This window comes from Pleurodeles waltl, chromosome 9 (assembly GCF_031143425.1).
Source record: "Pleurodeles waltl isolate 20211129_DDA chromosome 9, aPleWal1.hap1.20221129, whole genome shotgun sequence".
Lineage (NCBI taxonomy): Eukaryota > Metazoa > Chordata > Amphibia > Caudata > Salamandridae > Pleurodeles > Pleurodeles waltl.
In genome coordinates, this window is record NC_090448.1 from 803,388,175 (window position 1) to 803,414,408 (window position 26,234).

The 26,234-nt window shown below is 46.1% G+C and overlaps 1 protein-coding gene across 1 annotated transcript in view; it reads right to left on the reverse strand.

Annotated features, from left to right (window-relative positions):
• LOC138260002 (solute carrier family 22 member 6-A-like) overlaps positions 1-26,234 on the reverse strand; it is a 632,653-nt gene that overhangs the window by 302,694 nt on the left and 303,725 nt on the right. Inside the window, exon 6 of the mRNA XM_069208049.1 lies at positions 17,833-17,948. Coding sequence (XP_069064150.1) covers positions 17,833-17,948 — 116 coding nt within the window. The remainder of the gene's footprint in view (positions 1-17,832; positions 17,949-26,234) is intronic.

Below are 26,234 nucleotides of genomic sequence, written 5' to 3' on the forward strand. Positions count from 1 at the left end.
GTGGCATCACAGACACACTGGGAGAGGACACAGGGGACGTGTGAATGGTAGTGGGGGTGGTGACTGCACGTGAGCGGGGTGTGGTGGTGGGTGTGCTGGTGATGGCAGTAGTGGCTGTAGATGTAGTGCATGTAGGTGTGAGTGTAGATGAGACTGGGAGGGAGGAGGGAGACGAGGAGGCGGGACACAGTGGAGGCAGTGGATGTTGGTGTGTCTGCATGTGTGTGATGCTTGCGTGAGTGCCTGTGGGATGTGTGGTGCTTATGTTTGCCAGAGCTTCCCTTGTGTGTTGACGTGTGTGCATGCTGGTCTGATGGTGTGCTTGGGATAGGCTGGGGTACAGGGGATTGGGTCTGGGTGGAGGAAGTTGGAGGGGGGAGGCTAGAGATGGGGACAATGGCTGCAACAGTGCTGAGGCCAGAGTCTGAAAAGCTCGCTGAAGGGCCGCCTGACCATAATGAATGCCCTCCAGGAATGCATTGGTTTGTTGCAACTGCCTTTCTACACGCTGGATGGCATTCAAAATGGTAGACTGCACAACAGTGAGGGACCTCAGGGGGTCAATGGCCTCCTCACTGAGGGCAGCAGGGGTGACTGGGGCAGGGCCTGAGGTGCCTGGGTCGAAGGTGATGCCCACCCTCCTGGGTGAGCGGGCATGGGGCAAAGGCTGAGGGGCTGCTGGGCGGGCAGTGCTGGTAGGGGGGTGGCGGCTGTACCTGTAGATGCGGGGGCACAGTTAAATTCCTGGGAAATGGCCTATTAGGCTATGGACGACATCTGCACACATGGATGACACAGGGGCATGACTAGGTGTACTTGGCACTCTACAGAGGTTGGGTGGGGTGCCACATGGCCTGCCTTACGGAGGGACCTTGCCTACTAAACTTGCTCTGGCCCAGGGAAACCCACAGCCCACCTCCCCCACCCAGACCCCTCCACTGCACGCAAAATCAGCAGGATGAGAGTGTACTCACACCTTTGTGGCTGCTGTGATGCCCTCAAGCGCCCATCCAACTCCGGTTACGCCACCGCCAGGATCCTGAACATCAGGGGGGTCATGGTGCGACGGGCACCCCTTCCACGTTGGGAGGCCATCCCCAGCTGAGCCTCCGCCGTCTTCCTTCTCCAGCGGCAAATGTCCTCCCATCTTTTACGGCAGTGGGTGCTCCGTCTGTGGTAGACCACAAGGGTCCGGATTCCCTTGGCAATGGCACGCCAAATATCTTTTTTCTGGTGGGCGCTGACCTACATGATTTGTACAGGGGGAAGAGAAACTTATTACCGACTGCACCGTCACAGTCATTGGCCCCCATCCCTACCCTTGGCATGTGGCACATGCACTCACCATCGTTTCATGCATGCCACACTCTACCCCCTTCCTTCTTACATCCACCCCTCTCCACACAGGCATAGCCCATACAGCATGCTCCCAGTGTACTTACCTGTTTGTCTGGAGGACCGTAGAGTAGCGTGTACTGGGGGAGGACCCCATCCACGAGTTTCTCCAACTCCTCAGATGTGAAGGCAGGGGCCCTTTCCCCAGACACTCGAGCCATTGTCTCTTCCAGACCGAGGTCACAGCAGCACTTGCAGTGTAGGTCCTCTCCTGTCGAAGATCAGGTATCGAGTGATTCAACAGATAGAAAATGGCGGTCATGTCCGCGGCGGTGCGTACATCGTCATTGGCTCCTAGGACCAATAGGATCCAATGTTAACTAATGCAGAATTGCGCTGCGGTCTTCGACCGCCTACCGCAACGGTGTACAACGCTAGCGCAGTTACCTCACATCCCATTGTCCCACTTTAAAGGTCAGGCAGCCGCCATTTCAGGGGCCCACATGGCTTCATTTTTAACTGCGTCACACATACCTAGGCCTAGACTCAACACACATACTGGCCACTTTTTGGATTAGGAATTGTGTTCTGTGTAAGCTATGGGTACGTACCACTGAGTTGTTTGACTCTGTCATCGCTCTTGTCCTTCATAGGCACCGTCCGCTGGGACATGTGAGGAGATGGCGGCATCCTCCGGTGTACCGACCGTTGGTGTACCTGTCGACAATGGAGGAAAGACATGTGATCATCACCTACATGCTTGACCGTGCCACAATCCAGGAACTGTGTACCCAGCTGGAGCCAGACCTGATGTCAGCTATCCGCCATCCCACAGGAATCCCCCCTCAAGTGTAGGTGCTGTCAGTGCTCCATTTCCTTGCAAGTGGGTCATTTCAAAATACAGTGGCCATAGCATCAGGGATCTCCCAGCCTATATTTTCCAACGTGTTGTCCACAGTGTTGTCTGTCCTGCTAAAACACATGCGGAGCTACATCGTTTTGCCTCAGGTGGAGGATTTGCCTACAGTGAAAGGTGACTTCTATGCCCTGGGACATATCCCCAACATCATAGGTGCCATTGATGGGACACATGTGGCTTTGGTTCCCCCCCACAGGAGTGAACAGCTCTACAGAAACCGGAAGAGCTATCATTCGATGAATGTACAGATGGTATGTTTGGCCGACCAGTACATCTCCCATGTGAATGCCAAGTTCCCTGGCTCAGTGCATGACACCTACATCCTGCGGAATAGCAGCATCCATTATGTGATGGGTCAACTCCAGAGGCACCGTGTGTGGCTATTAGGTGAGCACCTGGAAGGAAGACAGTGGGAATGGTTGTCTGGGTCTGGGGATATCCCTACAGGTTAGTGTGTGTCTAACAGTTGTCCCTCGCCATTTGCAGGTGACTCTGGTTACCCCAACCTGTCATGGCTACTGACCCCAGTGAGGAATCCCAGGACAAGGGCAGAGGAACGCTACAATGAGGCCCATGGGTGAACTAGGAGGGTGATCGAACGGACCTTCGGCATCCTGAAGGCCAGGGGTCGGTGCCTCCATATGACAGGTGGATCCCTATTCTACTCACCAAAGAAGGTGTGCAAGATCATCGTGGCCTGCTGTATGCTTCACAACTTGGCTTTGCGACAACAGGTGCCTTTTCTACAGGAGGATGGGCCAGATGGCGGTGTTGTGGCAGCTGTGGAGCCTGTGGAGCCTACGGACAGTGAAGACGAGGAAACAGAAGAAGAAAACATGGACAACAGGGACTCAGTGATCCAGCAATATTTCCATTGAAACACAGGTAAGAATACAAACCTGCCTACTACATGTACTTAAACACTACTACCTCTCAACTGTCTGTCGTTTTCACCCAGTGTATGGTCACTGAGTTGTCACTTTCCCTTACAATTTCACAGATGTGGGTCCCAATGTGTGACATCTGCTTTGATTCCTCATGGACGAGAGCTGTGTGACATAGGTATGTTGACATTACAAATGAAAGAGCTTTTTGCCACAGTAATTGCTAGTACAGTATTCCGAAATCACAGACTGACTCCAGATTGTTCTGTGCTTTAAGGATTTTTATTTTAGTGCTCAATATTGGAGTGGGTAGCAAAATGGTGAGGGGTGATGGCGGAGGAATGTCCATGGTATAGTCCAGTCTATTAGTCTCATAGGAGCATTGCCCAAATGGGCATAGGAAGTGGAGCTGGGGCAGTTTAAGGATGGACAGGGTGACAAAGTGGAACAGTATGATGACAATCAGGGTGGTCACATTTCTTGGCAGGGGTCTTGGCATCGTTTTTTATCTTTGTCCTGGATCTCAGGGACCGTTTGCGAGGTGGTTCTCCCTCTGCAGGGGGTGGAGGGCTGGTGTGGTGGTCCTGTGGCGGTGCCTCCTGTCCACTAGCGCCGGCGGAGGTGGTGGGCAGTTCATCGTCCAGGCTAGTGTCAGGGGCCCCTTGTAGTGCCACAGTGTTTATCCTGGTGTTGAGTTCTTCCTTCAGCACCCCTACAATGGTGCCCAGGGTGGAATTGATGGTTCTGAGTTCCTCCCTGAAGCCCAAATACTGTTCCTCCTGCAGGCGCTGGGTCTCCTGAAACTTGGCCAGTACCGTTGCCACCGTCTCCTGGGAGTAGTGGTGGGCTCCCATGATGTTGGAGAGGGCTTCGTGGAGAGTGGGTTCCCTGGGCCTGTCCACCCCCTGTCGCACAGCAGCCCTCCCAGTTCCCCTGTGTTCCTGGGCCTCCGTCCCCTGGACTGTGTGCCCACTACCACTGCCCCCAGGTCCCTGTTGTTGTTGGGGTGGTGGGTTAGCCTGGGTTCCCTGTAGTGGTGGACACACTGCTGATTGACGTGTCTTGGGGACGGAGGTATGGGCCCGCTGGGTGGGTGCTGTGCTGGTGTTTCCAGAGGGGGGAAGCTCTGTGGTGGCCTGTGACTAGGTGAGGAGAACCGACTGTATGAGGTCCCCAATGGGCCGGGCTGGTCATCTAGATCCAGTTGGACAGAGGTGCTGTCATCACTGTGGGCCTCTTCTGTTGGTGGTGTGGACATGTGTGGACCCTCCTGTCCGGTGACATTGGGTAGGGGTCCTGCAGGGGTATAAAAGGATGTTTATTACATTTGTGTGTGCCATGGTGTGCAATGGGTGGGTGACCATGTACCCCAGTGCTTGCATTCCTGTGTGGGACCTTGTGTGATGATGGTTTATGGGGGTGTATGGGTATGTGCAGTGGGCATGCTTTAGTGATGGGTGTCCATGCTTTGTTGTTGCATGCAGGGCTTGGTGTTAGGATGTGTGGTTTGTGATGTTGGGACAAGACCTGCTCCTCCCATGTTGTTAGTTGTGGGGGAGGAGGTGGGGGTCCGCCGCCAGTCCGCTGAACCGCAAGGTGGTGTCTTGAGACCACGGAACGCACCTTCCCCCGAAGGTCGTTCCACCTCTTCCTGATGTCCTCCCGATTTCTTGGGTGCTGTCCCACTACGTTGACCCTGTCCACTATTCTTCGCCATAGCTCCATCTTCCTTGCAATTGAGGTGTGCTGCACCTGTGATCCGAATAGCTGTGGTTCTACCCGGACGAGTTCCTCCACCATGACTCTGAGCTCCTCCTCCGAGAACCTGGGGTGTCTTTGCTGTGCCATGGGGTGGTGTAGGTGATGTGTGGGGTGGTGTGTGGGGTGATAAGTGTGCTGGTATGTAGTGGTGTGTAGTGTGAGGTGCGTAGAAGTTATGTGGGTGATGGTGTTGTGTGCCTATGGATGCAATTATTGTTGATGGTGGTGTCTCTCTCTGGCCTTCTCTCAGTACTTGTGGTCATAGGGGTTCGTGGGTGATGTGGGTGTGTGTTTTATATTGTATTGGGTGTGTGGGAGTGGTGTGTGTATGTGTATCAGGTGTGTGTATTTCAATTTGTCCAACGTGGCTGTGTTTTGTAAGAGTGTGTGTATTTTGAGTGCGGCAGTGTGTACCGCCTATGGAATACCGCATTTGAAAGACCGCCATGTGGATTCGTGGGTCGTGATAGTGTGGGCGTATTTCTGTTGGTGTGACGGTGGAGGTTTTGTTTTCACCAGTTTATCACTGACCTTTGGTGTGGCGGACTTGTCTGGGTGTCTGAATTTTGGCAGATTCCGTGCTGTGGGTCCTAATTGCAGTGGCGGTTTTCCGCGGCGGTGTGTTGGCGGTCTTCTGCACGGCAGTAAGCAGCTTTTACCGCCAATGTTGTAATGACCGCCTTAGTGTGTGGGCACCCTGGCACTAACCAAGGTGCTCCCACATTGTTCAGGGCAAATTCCCCGGACTTTGTCAGTGCGGAGACACCATTACACGTGTGCACTACATATAGGTCACTACCTATATGTAGCGTCACAATGGTAACTCCGAACATGGCCATGTAACATGTCTAGGATCATGGAATTGTCACCCCAATTCCATTCTGGTATTGGGGGGACAATCCCATGCATCACCGGGTCTCTATCACAGAACCCGGGTACTGCCAAACTGCCTTTCCGGGGTCTCCACTGCTGCTGTTGCCAACCCCTCAGACAGGTTTCTGCCCCCCTGGGGCCTGAGCAGCCCAGTCCCAGGAAGGCAGAACAAAGGATTTCCTCTGAGAGAGGATGTTACACCCTTCCCCTTTGGAAATAGGTGTGAAGGGCTGGGGAGGAGTGGCCTCCCCCAGCCTCTGGAAATGCTTTGATGGGCACAGATGGTGCCCATCTCTGCATAAGCCAGTCTACACCGGTTCAGGGATCCCCCAGCCCTGCTCTGGCACGAACTGGACAAAGGAAAGGGAAGTGACCACTCCCCTGACCAGCACCTCCCAGGGGAGGTGACCAGAGCTCCTCCAGTGTGTCCCAGACCTCTGCCATCTTGGAGGTGTTGGGGGCACAATGGTCAGCTCTGAGTGACCAGTACCAGCATGTGACATCAGAGACCCCTCCTGATAGGTGCTTATCTCTCTTAGTAGCCAAGCCTCCTTTCTCAGTAGCCAAACCTCCTTTTTGGGCTATTTAGGGTCTCTCCTATGGGCTATTCCTCAGATAAAGAATGCAAGAGCTCACCAGAGTTCCTCTGTACTTCCCTCTTCGACTTCTGCCAAAGGTCGACCGCTGACTGCTCCAGAACGCCTGCAAACCCGCAACAAAGTAGCAAGAAGACTACCAGCAACATTGTAGCGCCTCATCCTGCCAGCTTTCTTGACTTTTTCCTGGTGGTGCATGCTCTGAGGGCTGTCTGCCTTCACCCTGCACTGGAAGCCAAGAAGAAATCTCCTGTGGGTCGACGGAATCTTCCACCTGCCAACGCAGGCACCAAACATCTGCATCACAGGTCCTCTGGGTCCCCTCTCATCCTGACAAGCGTGGTCCCTGGTACACAGGAGCTAAGTCCAAGTGTCTCCCACAGTCCAGTGGCCCTTCTGTCGAAATTTGGTGGAAGTAAATCCTTGCCTCCCCACGCCAGGCAGCAAACCTGTGTACTGAATGATTTGCACCTGCTCTGGCTTCTGTGCACTTTTCCAGGACTTCCTTTGTGCACAGCCTAGCCTGGGTCCCTAGCACTCCGCCCTGCATTTCCCAACTCGCTGAGTTGGACTCTGACATCGTGGGACCCTCCTTTGTGACTCTGAGTTGACCACTGTCCTCAGATGTTCTAAGTGCCTGTTCCAGTACTTCTGCGGGTGCTGCCTGCTTCTGCAGGGGCTCTCTGAGTTGGTTAGCGCCCCCTCTGTCTCCTCCTCCAAGGGGCGACATCCTGGTCCTTCCTGGTCTCCAGCAGCACCCAAAATCCTCAACCACAACTCTTGCAGCTAGGAAGACTTGTTTGCAGTATTTCTGCCTGGAAACACTTCTGCAACCTCCAGCACTCCGTGGGACACTTTCCTTCCAAAGGAGAAGTTCCTAGCCCTTTTCGTTGTTGCAGAATCTTTAGCTTCTTCTACCCGGAGGCAGCCCTTTTGCACCTTCATTCGGGGTTTAGTGCCCCCCCCCCCGGACACTTTCGGGACTCTTGGACTTGGCCCCCTTCCTTTACAGGTCCTCAGGTCCAGGAATCAGTCTTCAGTGTTTTGCTGGTGCTTGTGGTTCTTGCAGAATGCCCTATCATGACTATTCTGTCTTTCTGGGCTAGTAGGTTAACTTTACTCCTACTTTTCAGGGTCTTGGGTGGGGTATTTTGGACACCCTTACAGTTTTCTCACAGTCCCAGTGACCCTCTACAACTTCCCATAGGCCTGGGGTCCATTTGTGATTCGCATTCCACTTTTGGAGTATATGGTTTGTGTTGCCCCTAGGCCTATGTCTACCTATTGCATCCTATTGTGATTCTACATTGTTTGCACTACTTTTCTCACTGTTACTTACCTGTTTTGGGTTTGTGTATATATAATCTGTGTATATTACTTACCTCCTAAGTGAGGGTATCCTCTGAGATACTTTTGGCATATTGTCACTAACATAAAGCACCTTTATTTTTATTAACTCTGAGTATTGTGTTTTCTGATGATATTGTGCTACATGATATAGGTGGTATAGTAGGAGCTTTGCATGTCTCCCAGTTCAGCCTAAGCTGCTTTGCCATAGCTACCTCTAACAGCCTAAGCTACAAGACACACCTCTATTCTACTAATAAGGGATAACTGGACCTGGCACTGGATGTCACCCCTTGGAACAGGCACTTAGAAGATCTGAGGACAGTGGTCAACTCAGAGTCGCAAAGGAGGGTCCCACGACGTCAGAGTCCAACTCAGCGAGTTGGGAAATGCAGGATGGAGTGCTGGGGACCCAGGCTAGGCTGTGCACAAAGGAAGTCCTGGAAAAGTGCACAGAAGCCGGAGCAGCTGCAAATCACACAGTACACAGGTTTGCTGTCTGGCGTGGGGAGGCAAGGACTTACCTCCACCAAATTTGGACAGAAGGGCCACTGGACTGTGGGAGACACTTGAACCCAGCGCCTGTGTTCCAGGGACCACGCTCGTCAGGATGAGAGGGGACCAAGAGGATCGGTGATGCAGTCTTTTGGTGCCTGCGTTAGCAGGGGGAAGATTCCGTTGACCCACAGGAGATTTCTTCTTGGCTTCCAGTGCCGGTTGAAGGCAGACAGCCCTCAGAGCATGCACCACCAGGAAACAGTCGAGAAAGCCAGCAGGATGAGGCACTACAATGTTGCTGGTAGTCATCTTGCTACTTGGTTACGGTTTTGCAGGCGTCCTGGAGCAGTCAGCGGTCGATCCTTGGCAGAAGTCGAAGAGGGAAGTGCAGAGGAACACTGGTGAGCTCTTGCATTCGTTATCTGAGGAATAGCCCAGAGGAGAGACCCTAAATAGCCAGAAAAGGAGGATTAGCTACCAAGAGAGGTAAGAACCTATCAGAGGGGGTCTCTGACGTCACCTGCTGGCACTGGCCACTCAGAGCAGTCCAGTGTGCCCCCAACACCTCTGAATCCAAGATGGCAGAGGTCTGGGACACACTGGAGGAGTGGTCACTCCCCTTTCCTTTGTCCAGTTTCACGCCAGAGCAGGGCTGGGGGATCCCTGAACCGGTGTAGACTGGCTTATCACACAAATGTAGCCCAAGTATAGCCCAATGACAGAAATTTATAAAACATGTAATTATTTGTTTGTTTGCAGTTTATACAGTGCAGACTTGACCTGAAGGTAGTGGAGTGATTTACATGAGCTTCAGCTACATTACACAAGGACACATTCGTTTTGGTTTTAGGCTTGGGGAGATTAAGTGATTTTCCCAGGATCACAGGATGTCGAGCTGACAGTGAAACTCAAACCTGGTTCCCCAGTTGGAAAGTCTGCATCTCTGGCTGTAACACCAAATCCTCTCCTTTAAGTGAAACATGAAATCAAATGATCAACTGGATGAAAAAACGTAAAGATAACAAATCATTTAAAAGTGCTTTGTCACTATTTGGGAACTCAGACAATATGTTGTCATTATAGATTTTAGAGCACTAATCATAATTTCTATGGAAATAAGACCCTCATATTTTTATAATTTCTAAAGGATATTCTTTAGGTATTACAGTTTTTATTACGTCAAAATGATTTCAGGCATGCCCAATTTTAGAATATAGAATGTTAGCAATCTGATTGTTCATTACAATACTATGGGAAGGCAGAGGTCAGGGGCACAGAATTGAATAATTGAGGGCAGTGAGGATGGTGCAAAGGCAACAAGTTGAGTATGATGGGCAGGCAGGAGGGGCTGTGGCACCGCAATGGACCTTGTAGCGCAAAGGGAAGGGGGCTGGGGCAACAGGCCAATCATGCAGGATAGGCAGTAGAGACTGTGGCAATATAACAGACCATTGAGGGCTGAAGGGAGAGGCAGTGATAGTACAACCACATATGCCAACAGACCCGATTCAGGGAGGAGAGTCCTGATGTTTTCAAGCCCAAAAAGGCTTTTATTTTATCTGTTTCCTGCCTAAAATGTCCTCTTTTTCAATGTAAGTCAATTGGAAAATCAATTCCCCAGTTTTGTTTCAAAATCTCCCTCTTTTAAAGTTCAAAATGTTGACAAGAATGGTACTGTGAATAACAAGAGGGTAGGAGGAATAGGGTAAGGACATGAGCTTTGATAAGAGACAGCAGGGGGGGGGACAGACTGGAGTACCAAACTGGCCTAATGGGACAGTTGTCAGGGGTTGCAGCAGCACAATACACGACACAGGACAAGTGGGGTAGCAGTGGAGCACAAGAGACCATGCAAAGAAATAGGGAGGTGACAGGGTCATGCACATGGACATCAGAGAGCAGAGGGAAAAAAGGCAAGGGTGGCAAGCTGACCATACCGGACAGACAGGAGGGACAGTTGCAGCAAAAAGGACCATGAAGGGTAAAAGGAAGGGACACAACAATGGACCAGACAAGGCAGGAGGGAGGAGATAAGAGTCTATACATGGAAAACAGAGGGGAAGGGGGCAGGACCAGCATTCTGATCACGGAGGGCATGTGGTATGGACACTGGAAGCACAGCTCAACTTGGATGGCAATAGTGACACTGTAATGGCATAACCGCAGACAATGGAGGAAAGGTGGTAGGGGGTCAGGGGCACCAAGCTGACCTTCCAAGGCAGGTTGCAGGGGCTGCGGCAGCACAAAAAAACATGCATGGCAAGTGTGAGGGGTAGTGGCAACACAACAGCCATGATGGGCAAGAAGGAGAGGCTAGGGGCATGCACAAAGGGCCATGGAGGACTGAAGGGAGGGGTAGGGGCTAGACACAGACAAGCGAGAGCAGTGGAAGGGTCTTCAGAAGAGACCACACAGGCAGGGATTAGGAGCAGTTGCAGCACAACAGAACATGGAAGAGCAGAAGGGAGTTACAGCAAAATGGACCATGGAGGACAGGAGGGAGGGGGTAGGGGCATGGGACTTTGACATGCAGGGTAGAGGTGCCAGGGACAGGTGGCGGCCATATGACTATGCTAGGCAGGTGGGAGGGGCAGTGGCAGCTCAACAGAATGCTTAGAGTAGATAGGAGGAGCAGTGGCAGGTCTATGGAATGTGGTGTGAGCAGGGGCATGTACACAGATATCAGAGGGCAAGGGAAGTAGGGTGGGGCAGTAAGCGAAGCACAGAGGCTATACAGGAGGGCAATGATAAGCATAGAATTGGGAAACGAAGGTCAGGAGGAGTGGGCAGGGATGTCAAGCTAAATTGAGGGCAGTAGCAGCACACTGGACTATGCAGGAGAGGAGGAAGGGGGCTTGTGGATGCCTTCAGACAACAGAGGGCAGGGAGGAGGTGGATAGAGGAGCCAGCTAAATGTTCAGGGAAGGCAGACAGGGCAGTGGCAGGACAATGACCTCAGAGGTCTGTAATGAGGGAGTAGGGGCATGAACTTAAAAAATGGATGGCAAGAAGGAGCTGCGGAAGGAGCAGCAAGCTTGCGTGGGGCCAGCACAATGCCAGGCCTGGCCCCGCATCCAACCCTCCCCACTGCACATTGTGATGGGCATCTTACTTAACATTTTTTTTAAACTAGAAATTTCCTGAGAAAACCAAAGTCCACAGGGACATTATAGTTAGGAAATAGAAAGAAAAATAGAAGTTCACAAAAAAACAAAGGTTACAGGGACTTTATAGTTAGGTTCAGATTTTACATGCAGAAAACCACAGAAATTCAACTGTTATGGATAGAGTTATTTCAAGTAACAAAAACGCAACTATAACTTGTGCCTGCCATGCACTGCTTATCACCTCAGGTATTTCATCACTCATGACATCTATGACATAATTGATAATATCACTGTAACATTTTCAGTAAAATTATTGATGAGAAAACTGCTTGGCAGGGGCGCGATTTGTAGTTACTTTAGGGAACAAGCTATAGTTACTTGAAATACTTCTAACTGTAACAGCTGAATTCTATGATTTGTAAATGTTTTGCATGAAATGTTGGTTCATTTTGATCATGATCAGTCTCTCCATGTTTTAAGGAGAGACACTGGTCCTTTTCACTGTGACAACTGTGCCAGCTGTACTGAACACACACTCAGCAGACACACTGGCTAAAGGACAAGGCAGATACTTTTTTGCCTGCCTGCTGAGCAGTGGCCATTTGCACATTCTCACATACCACAATACACCAATGGGGTTTGTTACTCATAAACCTCTATTGGGTTATCCGTATACTCCTGGAGCACCCTCTCAATGGTCATTGGTGATGTCACTTGCTCAACCTCTTTTGCCTTTGCCTCTGCATTGGACTTAAGACCTCTCACCTGAAACCAAGCCAGTGCAAAGGTTGGGACCAATTATTCTGTTCCTATAGTTATGGTTATTGTTGGTGTTCCTGTTTCTGGTGTTGATTGCTGTGAGGCAAGACCACCCTCTCTGGAAGTTGAAGGCAGCACTCCAGATTTTCTGCCTGGGAGTGGGACAATTTTCAGCTGTTCTTCTTCAGGTCTCCGGCTTCCTCATCAATCCACCATTGTATTATGAAAAAACCCCTTCAGACAAAGGAATGAAAGTGGCAAGATTTTTTTTGTGTCGCAGATCAATTAGTGTGGCACTGATGTTCTCTTTGGACAACTTGATGTCGTTTTGCACCCTTACATTAACAGCCAAGGAAAAGATGAAACTCATCTCCGAGGCATGCGCTTTTACTTTTTCGTTCACACCTGTGACTGCGAACTTTTCACACACCTTCTTTAGCTGTTCCTGTAGCAGACACACCAACGGGATAGCTCGGCCCGCCGTACTGTTCTCCTTGCTAACTTTCTGTGTGATAATCTCAAAAGGGAGTATTTGTCCGCATCCATGGTCATAGTTTTTCCAATTGTATCCCCTCATCTTTGAATGACATAGGGCCTGATTTGTAGTTTGGTGGAGGGGTTCCTTGGTCACAAGGGTGATGGTTAGCTGTCCATCGTATTACAAGTTCCATAGGCTATAATGGAGTTGTAATATAGCAGATTGGATATACATCAGGTTTGTGATAGAATAACCCCTTCGTGGCACTCTAAATCAGGCTCATAGTTATTGAACTGTCTGTACTGCTCAAACAGATGTTGCAACATGTAATAGGATGCGTTCTAACATGTTGGCGCCTGATGTATGAGGTCTTTAACTGGTACTCTACTAGCATGCTAAATAATCATTGCTGGTTGCAGCTGTCATCCACTTTGTTCTGTTTCCTAAAATGATTTGGTACTACTTTGTGAAAGGGATACGTCCAATTCAAATTCACTGCTTGTTGGGGTAACCATGATTTCAGGGGCTGCCTCGCTGACAGACATGGGCTTGGGTTGGTGTGGTGGTGTTGATGTGGAGTGCTGCTCCCAGGTTCACCCCAGGAGGCAGGTGAGGTAGGCACATATCTCCCGAAAAAGGTTGTGGTCGCACGCTAGTGGTGTAAAGCTGCTTCTTCTCACTGGCCACTTTCTTGGCAACACCTTTCTTTGGGGCCATTTTAAAGCTGTCACTTGTCAGTGGTACTGAGCTGCACAAGTGGAAGAGATTGGAGGTCTGACATCACATGTTGTGTGGTTGCTTGTTTTGGATAGGCTTCTGTTTGGCAGTACTCTGGATGTTGTCTCTTCTTGTGCACCTAAAAGCAAACAAGCAAGAAAAACATTTAGTGAAGCATGGTATTGTTGCAGTTTGAATTAGTACAAATACAATATAATTTGACATGGCTGGGTATTTAGATAATAAACAATACATTTAACCATATTTAAGTCAAAACCACACCAATATAACATAAAATTTAATTTCCAATCAGGATAACACAACATACAGATGTAGCTCTTTGCCTTATGAGCATTGATTCTAAAGGAGACACCTGTGGCAGTCAGGGGGGTGCGTGGGTAAATGGAATAATCCTTAAAAAATCAAGGCTAGTGGGCGACTATGTTAGGCAAGGTAGTCCTTGGGCAAATGGAATAATCATTAAAAGCTGAAGGATGCTGGTGTGTGTGCTGTACGCTTATTATGGCAGGCAGGGGGGCCAGGGGGAATGCTGTTGTGCTGCTGTGCGGCTATGGCAGCCAGGGAGTGGAGGGATCATGGATGAAGGCAAAATGCAAAAAAAAAAATAAGAAAAAAAATACAAAAACTAAAAGTAAATTGTAAAAAAATGTAAAATAAAAAAAGCATAACATAGAAATGTTAACTTTTTTAAAAACAAATACAAAATAAATAAAAGAATTAAAATAAAAAAATAAAATATAAAATTAAAAATAAAATAAAAATTAAAAAACATTAATTGCTGATGTTTGCACTACAGAAGTATGGGACACCTATTGGGAGGCAAAGAGGTGCAGGTGAAAAATGCAAACAATGTGTGTAATATAAAGCACTGTTCATTACAATTATATTCATAATGTACAGATACTACAATGATCCTCAAGCATATTATTAAACTGATATCCCATGCAAGCCAATGGCAACAGCACACTGGCTGGCTGCACAAAATGGCAACCAGCCACATGGTCAAACAACAACAGCCAGCAAGGATGCATGGAGAACAAAGAATATACGCAAGCCTGTTGAAACAGCACATTGGTTTGCTGCACAAAATGGCCACCAGCCACATGGTCACACAACAACAGTGAGCAAGGAGACCTGTAGGAACAAAGAACACTTGCATCCCTATGGCAAAAGCACACTGGCTGGCTACACAAAATGGCCACCAGCCACATAGTCAAACAACACCAGTGAGCAAGGAGGGGAGGCATGGAGAACAAAGAAAACATGCAAACCTATGGCAAAAGCACACTAGTTGGCTAGACAAAATGGCCAACAGCTACATGGTCAAACAACAACATCGAGCAAGGAGGCATGGAGAATAAAAAACACATTCAAGGCTATGGCAAACGCACACAGGTTGGCTAAACAAAATGGCCACCAGCCAAATGGTGAACTAACAAGCAAGGAGGCATGGAAAATATAGAACAAATTCAGGCCTATGGACACAGAATACACAAAATGGCCCCTAGACCCATGGCATGGAGAACAAAGACAAATGGTGGCTTATGGCAAACACAATCACACACACTGGCCGGATAAAGGAGGCATAGTGGCACTGAAGAAAAAACTACCATTAATTCAGCAATACCAAACATGAATATTAACTAAGCTATAAACATTTTACAACAATACACATCCTCCTAGGGCATCAAATACTACCCCACGTATACATGTTTTGCAAAAAAAAGTGAAATACAAACAATAACCCACATGTTTAATTTAATCCAATGCCATAAATGTTGTTTTATTGAAACAACATATACTACAGAAACAGTTCTTTAATGCACTGATGAGTAGTAGTGGCCTACTGGCTGGTCAGCCCATTGGTAGACTAGGCCACATAGTAAAATAAAACAATATTGCAAATGTAACAAACGTGGAAAAAAGATACTGAATTGTGTAACTAGGCCCCTACAGAAACCCCCGATATTAAAAAATCAAATAAATGTACAAAGAAATACTGCTGCATGCTCAAACAAACCACACTCTTATACAATAGTTTTTAACTTACTTGTGTGACATCACAAAAACAAAGTCCTTAAATCCAAAGGTATTTATTCAGCAGAAAAAGAGAATGATCCTTCCAGCTCGAAATCTAAGTGAAAAGTGACCAGGAGATTTACAAAGCACCAGGAGGAGCATGCTGGACAAGAACAGGGAGTTGAAGTCTCTAGGGCACTTCCTTCCCACTGGAAAAGAAAGCAAAAGAAACAAGCATTTACAATGCAACGGGTCTCGCGTTTGCTCATGTTAGAGCTGATCGCGTTGTAAACTCCTAACCCGACTTTTCACATATCGGGCAAAAGTGCATTTATGTACATAACCCGAAAAAGTGAAATTAACTATGTAAAGCGCTCAACTTCTGCCAAGCGTGATCGCGCTCGTAAATTAGAGAAAAAGAAGTCCACGAGCCAGACAGAAAACAGCGAGCCTCGCATGTTTTCTGTACTTGGTCGCTGCGCTCGAGGAGGGCTAGCCACCGGAAAAGGCATGACGTATGCGTGCCTGCGACTAATGAAAGCAAGCAGATTTTATTAGGCAAGCCCACGAACCAATAAAAAACACTGACGTGATGTTGACAGGGCTCCGAGCCCTTTTCTAAATACAAAAGCGTCTCGCTGCGATACGCATGCGCGAGCGCACGCAACGCAGACTCGACCCTAAAAAAAGGCTTTTTGCACTGAAAAACAACTTGAACAGTCAGTTGGGGGTAGAAAATACTCCTGAAATGTCTTTTCAAGAAGCTTTTGCAGCTTCTATAGTAGAGAATCTGTTCAAGGTGGACCCACGTTTGCTTTTGCTTGTGAGCAGCACTTTAATGGTGCTGTCGTGGCCGGAAGTCGCACTAGCGGGTGCGAAATCTCACACATGCACACAAGCAGCCTGAGACTATTGTGGCACTCCTGAGCGCAAACTAAAAACTATTCTTGGGCACTCTGAGGAAACAAAATTCCACTACACGCCGAATGGCGGAATTTGCGAACTCTGCATTACTCCATCTAGCGTGGCATGCCTGAATTCCTCAAACTTCATGAGTGGAGTAAATATTTCCACCTGGGCCTATTTTACATGAGAGAGTCTGTAGGCCTCACTCCAGTGACACTGGTAGAAAGGTATGTTCACTTCTACTGCTCACTATGCCATTTGCAGCTACCACTGTGCTTGTGCTTCTTAACTCCTGCAAAAGGCAAAAGCTTTTCACCACCATGATGGTAGCAGTTTGGACCCTCCCCCCCCCCTCCAAACATACCGCAGTCCATGAGACAGGCCTATGTCATGGTCACATGCATGATCAATGGTTACCCTTGACATAAAAAAATCATCCACAGGGATCCAGACATCATTGTTGATGGAGCACACAGGACAGGAGTACACATCCATAACAATGCATGGGACTTTTCCATCTCAATATGACCTTCTAAATGACTTGAAGTGATGACATTATAAACAAGCATTAGCAAAGACGATAAACCTTCCTTATAATGCTCATTGGATTTGTCACTGCTATATTTTTCCCTCATAGCTTATTTTGAAAAGATCCTCTTAAAACAAAAGAACAATCATTCCAAGATGATGCATGCACATGTAAGCAAGGCAGCCATCTTGGAATGTGTTTCTTATTCTTTTGGGCACGTTCTTTTCTCAAAATAGATGTGGTCTGTCTTTTAATGATTTTTTTTACAGTGGCAGAAATATTATTGGAATATTGTTTCTTTTGTTTAAGAATAATCATTCAAAGATGGTGGCCGCACATACATGAACATGTCACAGACATGTTAGAATGTTTTTTTTAAAGCATAAGAAAAATGATTCCAAGGTAACTGCTGTGAATGTATGCAAATGTGTGAACATGTTCAGCTGTCTTGGAATGTTTCAAAAAGCATTTAAAGATGTCCACTCTTACTGTATGCAGAGCAAGAGGCAGTTGGAGCAATAGTGTTTATGGAGGTGCAAGCAGGCACTGCAGGACCAATCCTTTAATGAGAGAACTGGAGGGAAAAGAGGGATGAGAACAGGGGTTAAGGGAGTGTAAATAGTCCCTTGTGCACTGCAATACATGATTCTGACATCAGCAGCAGAAGGATACAATACATCCAAATAAAACATGGTGAGACCAAAATACTCTTTGAGCAGGACAAAAACAAGAATAGGAAAAGCTGCTGAATCAGGTTCATGGGCCTGAGATAAACAATAAAATCTATTGAAATAATGAGCAAGGGAGCAAGCATAAATCCTACCCCGAGGCTATATTGGGTAAAATAGGTCTGTTGCCAACTGATTGCAAAAACTGTGGACTAGATATAAAAGGTTATTTATTAGTATAAGAAATGTCCTGAGTCAATTTGTTTAAAATGGTGTTTTGGTGCCATCCTTCTGATAAGATTGAGAGAAGGCTTTCAATGCAGTAATTCCCCCCGACCCCCACCCCCCACATGCTGCACCTACCCCGTCCCTTCAGAGCGCAGCGAGCCGCAACTGGCATAAATGAAATTCTTACCACAGAAAAGCGACACAGAAACTGATTCTGCGCACTGCAGGTGTGCGCACCAAGTCAACTGCATTGTATGAAGATTTGACAGATGCCATTTCTTGCTGCATGCTGCATTTTAAGATCTGTAATGGAAGCAAATAGTATTAAATTAGCCATCTTGAGCAACCATTCCAGTACAGAGCTGATGTGATAATCTCTGGCGTCATGTACAAAGAATGAATTAAGTAAAAGAAGTCCCAGTTTCTTAATTTGTGAACCAACCTATGTATGAATATGTGGGTTCACAAAATACTGAATTGTAGAGGGTCATAATTCGATCTGGCTCATAAATATTATTAAATAGGTCACAAATTGCAACACACTACGATTGCCTGCAGTAACAGGCACGGTGGCCTGCTGGGGTCAGCAGACCACCAACTTGGCTGTGATTATTTTTAAATAAAGCAATCCTTTTTTTAATGTAGCCCATTTGCATAAAATGAAAATGGGAACAAAGAAAATACAAATTTCACATTCTTTTTTTTAAGATTAGATGATGGTCCATGGGATCTCTGAACACTCTTAAGAATGTTTTCGCACCATTCACAAAGGAGAAGTAGTCATAAAAGACCCCGTCTTGTTTGCAAATGGGCTAACTCCTTCTTTGAGTAGGTGGTAAAATATTAATATTTTGCGCATGGATTTGCTTCAGAAAATAATAATACATACCTTATGTATTCAGTATTTGGAAGGAATGCCCTTAAAACGCCGTTTCCAGATAGTAATCCCGTCATGCTACCTAAACCCTTTTAACTACTCAGAAACCTTTTCGGAATTAATTATCATTTGGTTTAGTACGATTAAAAAGCATTTTGGATGTCATAAACCCTCAGATATACCTAATCTAAGGACTTGGAACAATTCAAACACTTTGTACATGAGACCCCACATTCGCCATTATGGTGACCATTAATTTGCTTGTCGTCTAGATGACGTGTCTCTATTCCTGGATTTTCTTTTAACTCCGATTTTTTCCGGGAGTTCTAGGCAGAGATTGTGTATTGATTAAATTGGACTGGCACACCTAATAACAATGAGTAAATGAGTAAATCCCAGAATGAGAAATATGATCTCTTGAAAACATGGAACAAACTGTGAATTCTGGTCAACCTGCTAGCGCAAAATTCACAGTTCTAATTACTAATCATCGCTCAATTTTGAGAAATAGACATTTCATACTTAAACATAAAAGATGCCGTTTCATCCTTTCCCGCCAACATCGACTAATGTATTTGTCTAATTCCGCATTTAAACTTCTCTCTGGATTAGCGTAATGGTCTCTTTGATTTGATTTGTGACAGAAACAAATGTCTTTTTATGCCCTAAGGGTACACATTTTCCTGTTGTGGGTTCTTATGCGAATGTGATGCAGATCTGGTGATTTTTGACAGAACAAGAGAAAGAATTCCACTTGCTCCAAAATTTAGCATTTCTTCTCTGTTTTGACTGTTCCTCTTGATTAATAAGAATGGCATCTGCAGTACAAAAGAAGCATTGACAAACCAGTAGTTTGGGTTTTTCAATAGTGTAAGCACACAAAGGCACATATCGTATGGGCACAGATGCACACACAGAACATGAATATTGGCCTGCATATTTACAGATAGTTTTTTAAAGAAAAAAGTCACATATAATTCTGTGAAGGAGTTTCTAAGGAGGGGTGTGCAGCAGTTAAGCTCGGGTTAAAGTGCAGTAGGAGGCAAGAAAATATAAGAGCTCGGGGAGATATGCTGTTGTGGGCCACCAATGATGCATCTCAGAGGAATAATGAATGAAGTGCATCTGATGTTTGTGACTTTAGCACTGAGTGGTGTGCATGAGGGGAACAATGGATGATGCGCGGATGAGGAGCAGGAACTCTGCATTATGGCATGATGTACAAATGTGGAAATGTATTGGCGTGACCCATGCCCTATGTTGCACCATTAGCCAGTTTTGGGTGTCTTTTTTTTTAACGTGGGGGGACCTACCGGTGTGGCCGAAGCCCTATGTAGCATCATTAGCCAGTTGTGGGCTTTTAAACCAGCGTAATTGTTGATGCTGGCATTTTGAACGTTTACTGTTGAAAGCATAACTGTGAGTCCTTGAAAGTAAAGTTTCTGTTGCTCATAATCCAGAATTTGCTAAATTTGTGACACATGAGAAGGTTTATAGGCAAGGATGGTTATTGACATACATACATTTCCTCTACATGATGTTGAAAATGTGAAGTATTTTTTAAATGTTGTCTCCTTGTTGATGACACATATGCAGAACAAAAGGTATCTTAAGTAGCAACTATACATAGTTTCATTTACGTTGACCCTCTCATAGGGGTTTATTGCCCATTTATAGCTAATAAGGAAAGATGCAGGCAAGTATAGAGCCATCACGTATTGCCTCACAAACAAATCTTTTATGCATGAATCCCTTAAGGGCAGCCCCTCCCTAGAGATGCCCCAACCTAAATCCACCGTATTGGGATCTCCTTTTTTATTTGGTGCCGTTCGCACTTCGTAAATCTTTCCCACAAAATATAGCTAAGCCAAATGTGCATCCTTTTCCTTCCAGGTTTCGGAGATTCTGATGGTACTTAGGGTTTGTGCTTAAAATGTACAAAATGTAGATTTCTTTCATGAAAAATGGGAAACAAGTGCTGAGCAAAGTGTGTGTTTTTTTCATCTACAAATGGCATCCAAAAAATGTTTACTGTCCTATGACTGTCGGGCACTGTGCATGGCCTTCCACTTCTACTGCAGTATCTTCTCATAGAAAATAATGATAAATTAAATTAGTTAAATTAGTTAAAAAAATAACCATACATTAATGTAAATATTTATTTTTGAGATATGTAAACTTGTTTAGTTTTCCCTATACTTTACTATTCAGAGATCTATGCCCCAAGTGCAAACTCTCCCCATGGAAAAGTATAGGGAAAACAAAAAGAAATGTGTTTAACTCAAAAATAAATATTTAAAAATGTATGTTACATATTGCTGTAGGTTATTTTTATATATTCTCTTTAAATGTAAAACCAAATGAAAATGCTTCCTCCTGATTAAATAATTTTTTAATTAAAACTTTAATTAATGGAAAAATGTTAAATTAAATTTCATTTATTTTTCTGAAGTTTATGTTAAAAAGAAATTCCCAGCAAAAAAAAAAAATAATAATATATATATATATATATATATATATATATATATATATATATATATATTTATTATAAGTGATATAAGCAATGAAACATAATTTAATATTTTTAATAACATGCATTATTACTTTATTATTTCCAAATAGGTTATTGAAGTATTTTAAAATGAAATAATAAAAATGCACTATTTTCTATATTTTTAATATGAATTTATATTTATATATACTTTTCACTACATTAAATGCTTTAATTTAATTTAAAATTATTTTCCATGGGGTTTATTTTAAGTCCATATCTCCATTATTTTGTATGTGAGGGTGTTGCAGTACTAATGGTCGGCCTTGGGTAGTGCCAGACTTTTACTAATTGTGGTATTTGTTTTATTAGTAACATTCACGTGGATTTGGGAATACGCAAAAGTGGTAAACTTACTCAAAAGTGTAAACTTACTTAATATTGTACGTTACCTTTGGAACCCATAGTGTTTGACAGGCGTGCAAAAACATGTGATACTCAATCAAACCAAGCTGCTGTATAATGATTTTTTATTGTCTTTTGACCATGCATAAGGTTAAATCTATTGAAAGAAATCTATTGAAGGAAGAGCAATGCTTCTGAAAATCATTTAAAACTGTGAGTTTAGGAAAAGGGGTTATACATGCAAATATTTTGAAGTTGCCCATAACATCAGGTGAGTTAGTATGCATTTTACAAAAACAGTTTTCATGATGACGTACACTTCGAAGCCAAAAATTGAGAGAAACTTAATAGATATTACTAAATGTTCTACTAGACTTCATTTCCACACTTCTACTGATAAAACACTTCACCAGTACCACAGGACATTAAAGGTCTAAAAACACACCATGGCCCCTCAAGCTTTTTTGTTTATATTACAATAGTTCTTGGACTGGGGTAGCTGCAGTATTTGGTCTGGAGTTGGCTGGCACCAAGGTAACCTACAACCTCATGCGTTTTGTTTCCGAATCTCAACACCCAGGGGACTCTAGGGTGTTGTGACTTGCACAGTTCCCATTACTTCAAATTGCATCAAACCTTGCCTAAAATCAGACATTTTTCTCACATATTCATTAGGGAATGTTCTGGAATATGTAAGGATATCAAAAAATCTCATACCATCCGGCCTTCATGCAATTGTCCTGTTAAAAACAGTAACTCACTAGGTGAGAGGTCCTATTGCCCAGGACAGGAAAGACCCCAAAATAGAAAATCGAAATGTCAAGATTTTTTCTTTAAATTTCAGTCATTCTGGAAACGTGGGAAACTGCAGTATTTGCGTACAAACTGGCCAACACCCAGGTAACCCTACCAACCCAAGACATTTCAGAGAATAAGACAACTGGGAGAGTCAAGGGTGATGTGGCTTATGCAAATCCTACTACCTTTTTTTACCCAAAAATGCACCACAAATAGCAAACGTTTTCTAAAATCTCAGTTTTTTCACACATTTCTATGAAGAGAAGATTCAGAATCTGTGGGGATGGACAAAAGTCTTCCCACCTAGCGTTCCCTCACTTCTCATAGTAAAATGGTACTCCACTCATGCAGGTGAATCTATCGCCTGTGACAGGAAAGACCCTAAAATGTAATATGGAATTATGTTTTTTCTCTAGAAATTCAATCATTCTGGGGATTTTGGCAAAAGTGGTTATGGGACTGCGGTTGGCTGGCACCTAGGGGAACCAACCAACCCCAGACATTTCAGAAAACTATACAGCAAGGGTGGTTCAGGGTATTGTGGCTTGTATGGATACCGAATTTCTTCTTACCCAAAGTACTCCACAAATAGCTAGGTGTGGGAGAAAACATTCAATTTCTTTATATTTATTGGACAGAAAACTCCCTAGCTTCAGCCAGCTGTAGAATTCCTACCAGCCTGCATTTTTGCACTTCTCTGGATGAGCACAGTGCCCCACATCTGTGTGTGAGCCTATTGTAATGTACATGAACAAATGAAAACTCTTATCCTATGGAGTCAATTTAATGTCAATGAGGTATTACGCACTGTTTACATTGGGAAAAATAAGGAAATTCTGGATGGTAAAACTTTTGCCACTGGCTGCACCCAAGTTTTTTATCACATAAATGTGTAGAAGTTTAATTGTGCCACCCTTATTTGCAATATTTCCACAGCATTCTAGACAAGAAAGAGTGTGGAAATATAAGCAAGATACACCACCTTGAATTTCCCTGGATTTCTAGATTTTGGAAGTGCACTGGGATGATATTGTCCCTGGAGTACTGGCAAACCTCAAACCCAAATACTGCAGCTGTCATTCATGAAAAAGAAAAAGGAGAGGATATTATTTTTTCTAAGACATATAACCTTATTTAGAGTTTGCCCAGCGAGATACACCATCAAAAACATAACTTATGGGGAAGGGGACAGTGAGACATTGAGACATCGGGAGGCAGGAGGACTACAGGTCCCAGTATTCTTCTTGGGTCCCTGGAGGCGGCCCCAGGCTCCACCTCACCTGTGTTGGGTTACTGGTGCTTTATAGCAAGCTCTTCACTCATGCAGCGTGGTACAGCACAACAGTGAGACATCAGAGGGCAGGAGGACTACAGGTCCCAGCATTCTACTTGGGTCCCTGGAGGCGGCACAAGGCTCCAACTCAACTGTGCTGGGTTACTGGTGCTTTATAGCAAGATCTTCACTTCTGCAGCGTGGGACAGCGAGACAGTGAGACATCGGGAGGCAGGAGGACTACAGGTCCCAGCATCCTTCTTGGGTCCCTGGAGGCGGCCCAAGATTCCACCTCACCTGTGCTGGGTTATTGGTGTTTTATAGCAAGCTCTTCACTCCTGCAGCGTCGGGCAGTGAGACATCTGGAGGCAGGAGGACTACAGGTCCCAGCATTCTTCCTGGGTCCCTGGAGGCTGCACAAGGCTCCACCTCACCTGTGCTGGGTTAATGGTGCTTTACAGCAAGCTCTTGACTCTTGCAATGCGGGACGCGTGCAGGCCACGCCCGGGCGCACCACGGACTATGGGCGAGCCTGTCCTGCGCCCGTCAGCGCCAGGAAAAGCCAGGGCAGGGTCACCTCCCTTGGTTGGTTGGTCCCCCAGGAGGCAATGCCTGAGGTTTGGACGCTGTACAACCCCAAGTGCCTATTTTTCATGCTAGCCAATCTCTCTGTCCTTATCACACTAGAATTACATGCACAGCCCGACATATAATTTAAAGTTCTTACCACTGGTCTTGAGTGTCAAGTGCAATTGAAACAAGGTAATGCAATAGCTCAGTGTGCTATTTAGATCTTGTACCTGTACCTAGAACTCTATTGCACAAATTCATATAGTCAAATCAAGACCTTATCTGTATACAATTTCATATGCCATACCCGTAGGAAGGTAGCCTCTTTCTAGCCTTGTTACCCCCACTTTTGGCCTGTTTGTGAGTATATGTCAGGGTGTTTTTACTGTCTCACTGGGATCCTGCTAACCAGGGCCCAGTGCTCATAGTGGAAACCCTGTGTTGTCAGTGTGTTTGATATGTGTCACTGGGATCCTGCTAGCTTGGACCCCAGTGCTCATAAGTTTGTGCCCTATATGTGCTCCCTGTGTGGTGCCTAACTGTATCACTGAGGCTCTGCTAACCAGAACCTCAGTGTTAATGCTCTCTCTCTTCTTTACAATTGTCACTGCAGGCTAGTGACTAATTTTACCAATTCTCATTGGCACTCTGGAACACCCTTACAATTCCCTTGTATATGGTACCTAGGTACACAGGGTATTGGGGTTCCAGGAGATCCCTATGGGCTGCAGCATTTCTTTTGCCATCCATAGGGAGCTCAGACAATTCTTACATAGGACTGCCACTGCAGCCTGAGTGAAAAAACGTCCACATTATTTCACAGCCATTTTCACTGCACATAAGTAACTTGTAAGTCACCAAATGTCTAACCCTCACTTGGTGAAGGTTAGGTGCCAAGTTACTTAGTGTGTGGGCACCCTGGCACTAGCCAAGGTCCGCCCACATTGTTCAGGGCAAATTCCCTGGACTTTGTGAGTGCGGGGACACCATTACACTCGTGCACTACATATAGGTCAATACCTATATGTAGCGTCACCATGGTAAATCCGAACATGGCCATGTAACATGTCGAGGATCATGGAATTGTCACCCCAATACCATTCTGGTATTGGGGGGAAAATTCCATGCATCTGAGCCTCTAGCACAGAACCTGAGTACTGCCAAACTGCCTTTCGGGGTCTCCACTGCAGCTGCTGCTGCTGCCAACCCCTCAGACAGGTTTCTACCCCCCTGGGGCCTGGGCAGCCTGGTCCCAGGAAGGCAGAACAAAGGATTTCCTCTGAGAGAGGGTGTTACACCCTCTCCCTTTGGAAAGAGGTGTGAAGGACTGGGGAAGAGTAGCCTCCCCCAGCCTCTGGAAATACTTTGATGGGCACAGATGATGCCCATCTCTGCATAAGCCAGTCTACACCTGTTCAGGGATCCCCCAGCCCTGCTCTGGGGCGAAACTGGACAAAAGAAAGGGGAGTGACCACTCCCCTGACCAGTACCTCCCAGAGGAGGTGCCCAGAGCTCCTCCAGTGTGTCCCAGACCACTGCCATCTTGGATTCAGAGGTGTTGGGGGCACAATGGACAGCTCTGAGTGGCCAGTACCAGCAGGTGACATCAGAGATCCCTCCTGATAGGTGCTTACCTCTCTTAGTAGCCAAGCCTCCTTTCTCAGTAGCCAAACCTCCTTTTTGGGCTATTTAGGGTCTCTCCTATGGGCTATCCCTCAGATAACGAATGCAAGAGCTCACCAGAGTTCCTCTGCACTTCCCTCTTTGACTTCTGCCAAGGATCGACCAATGACTGCTCCCGGACGCCTGCAAAACCGCAACAAAGTAGCAAGACGACTACCAGCAACATTGTAGCGCCTCATCCTGCCAGCTTTCTCGACTGTTTCCTGGTGGTTCATGCTCTGACGGCTGTCTGCCTTCACCCTGCACTGGAAGCCAAGAAGAAATCTCCTGTGGGTCGATGGAATCTTCCCCCTGCTAACGCAGGCACCAAAAGACTGCATCACCGTTCCTCTTGGTCCCCTCTCATCCTGACGAGCGTGGTCCCTGGAACACAGGAGCTGGTTCAAAGTGTCTCCCACAGTCCAGTGGCCCTTCTGTCCAAATTTGGTGGAGGTAAGTCCTTGCCTCCCCACGCCAGACAGCAAACCTGTGTACTGCGTGATTTGAAGCTGC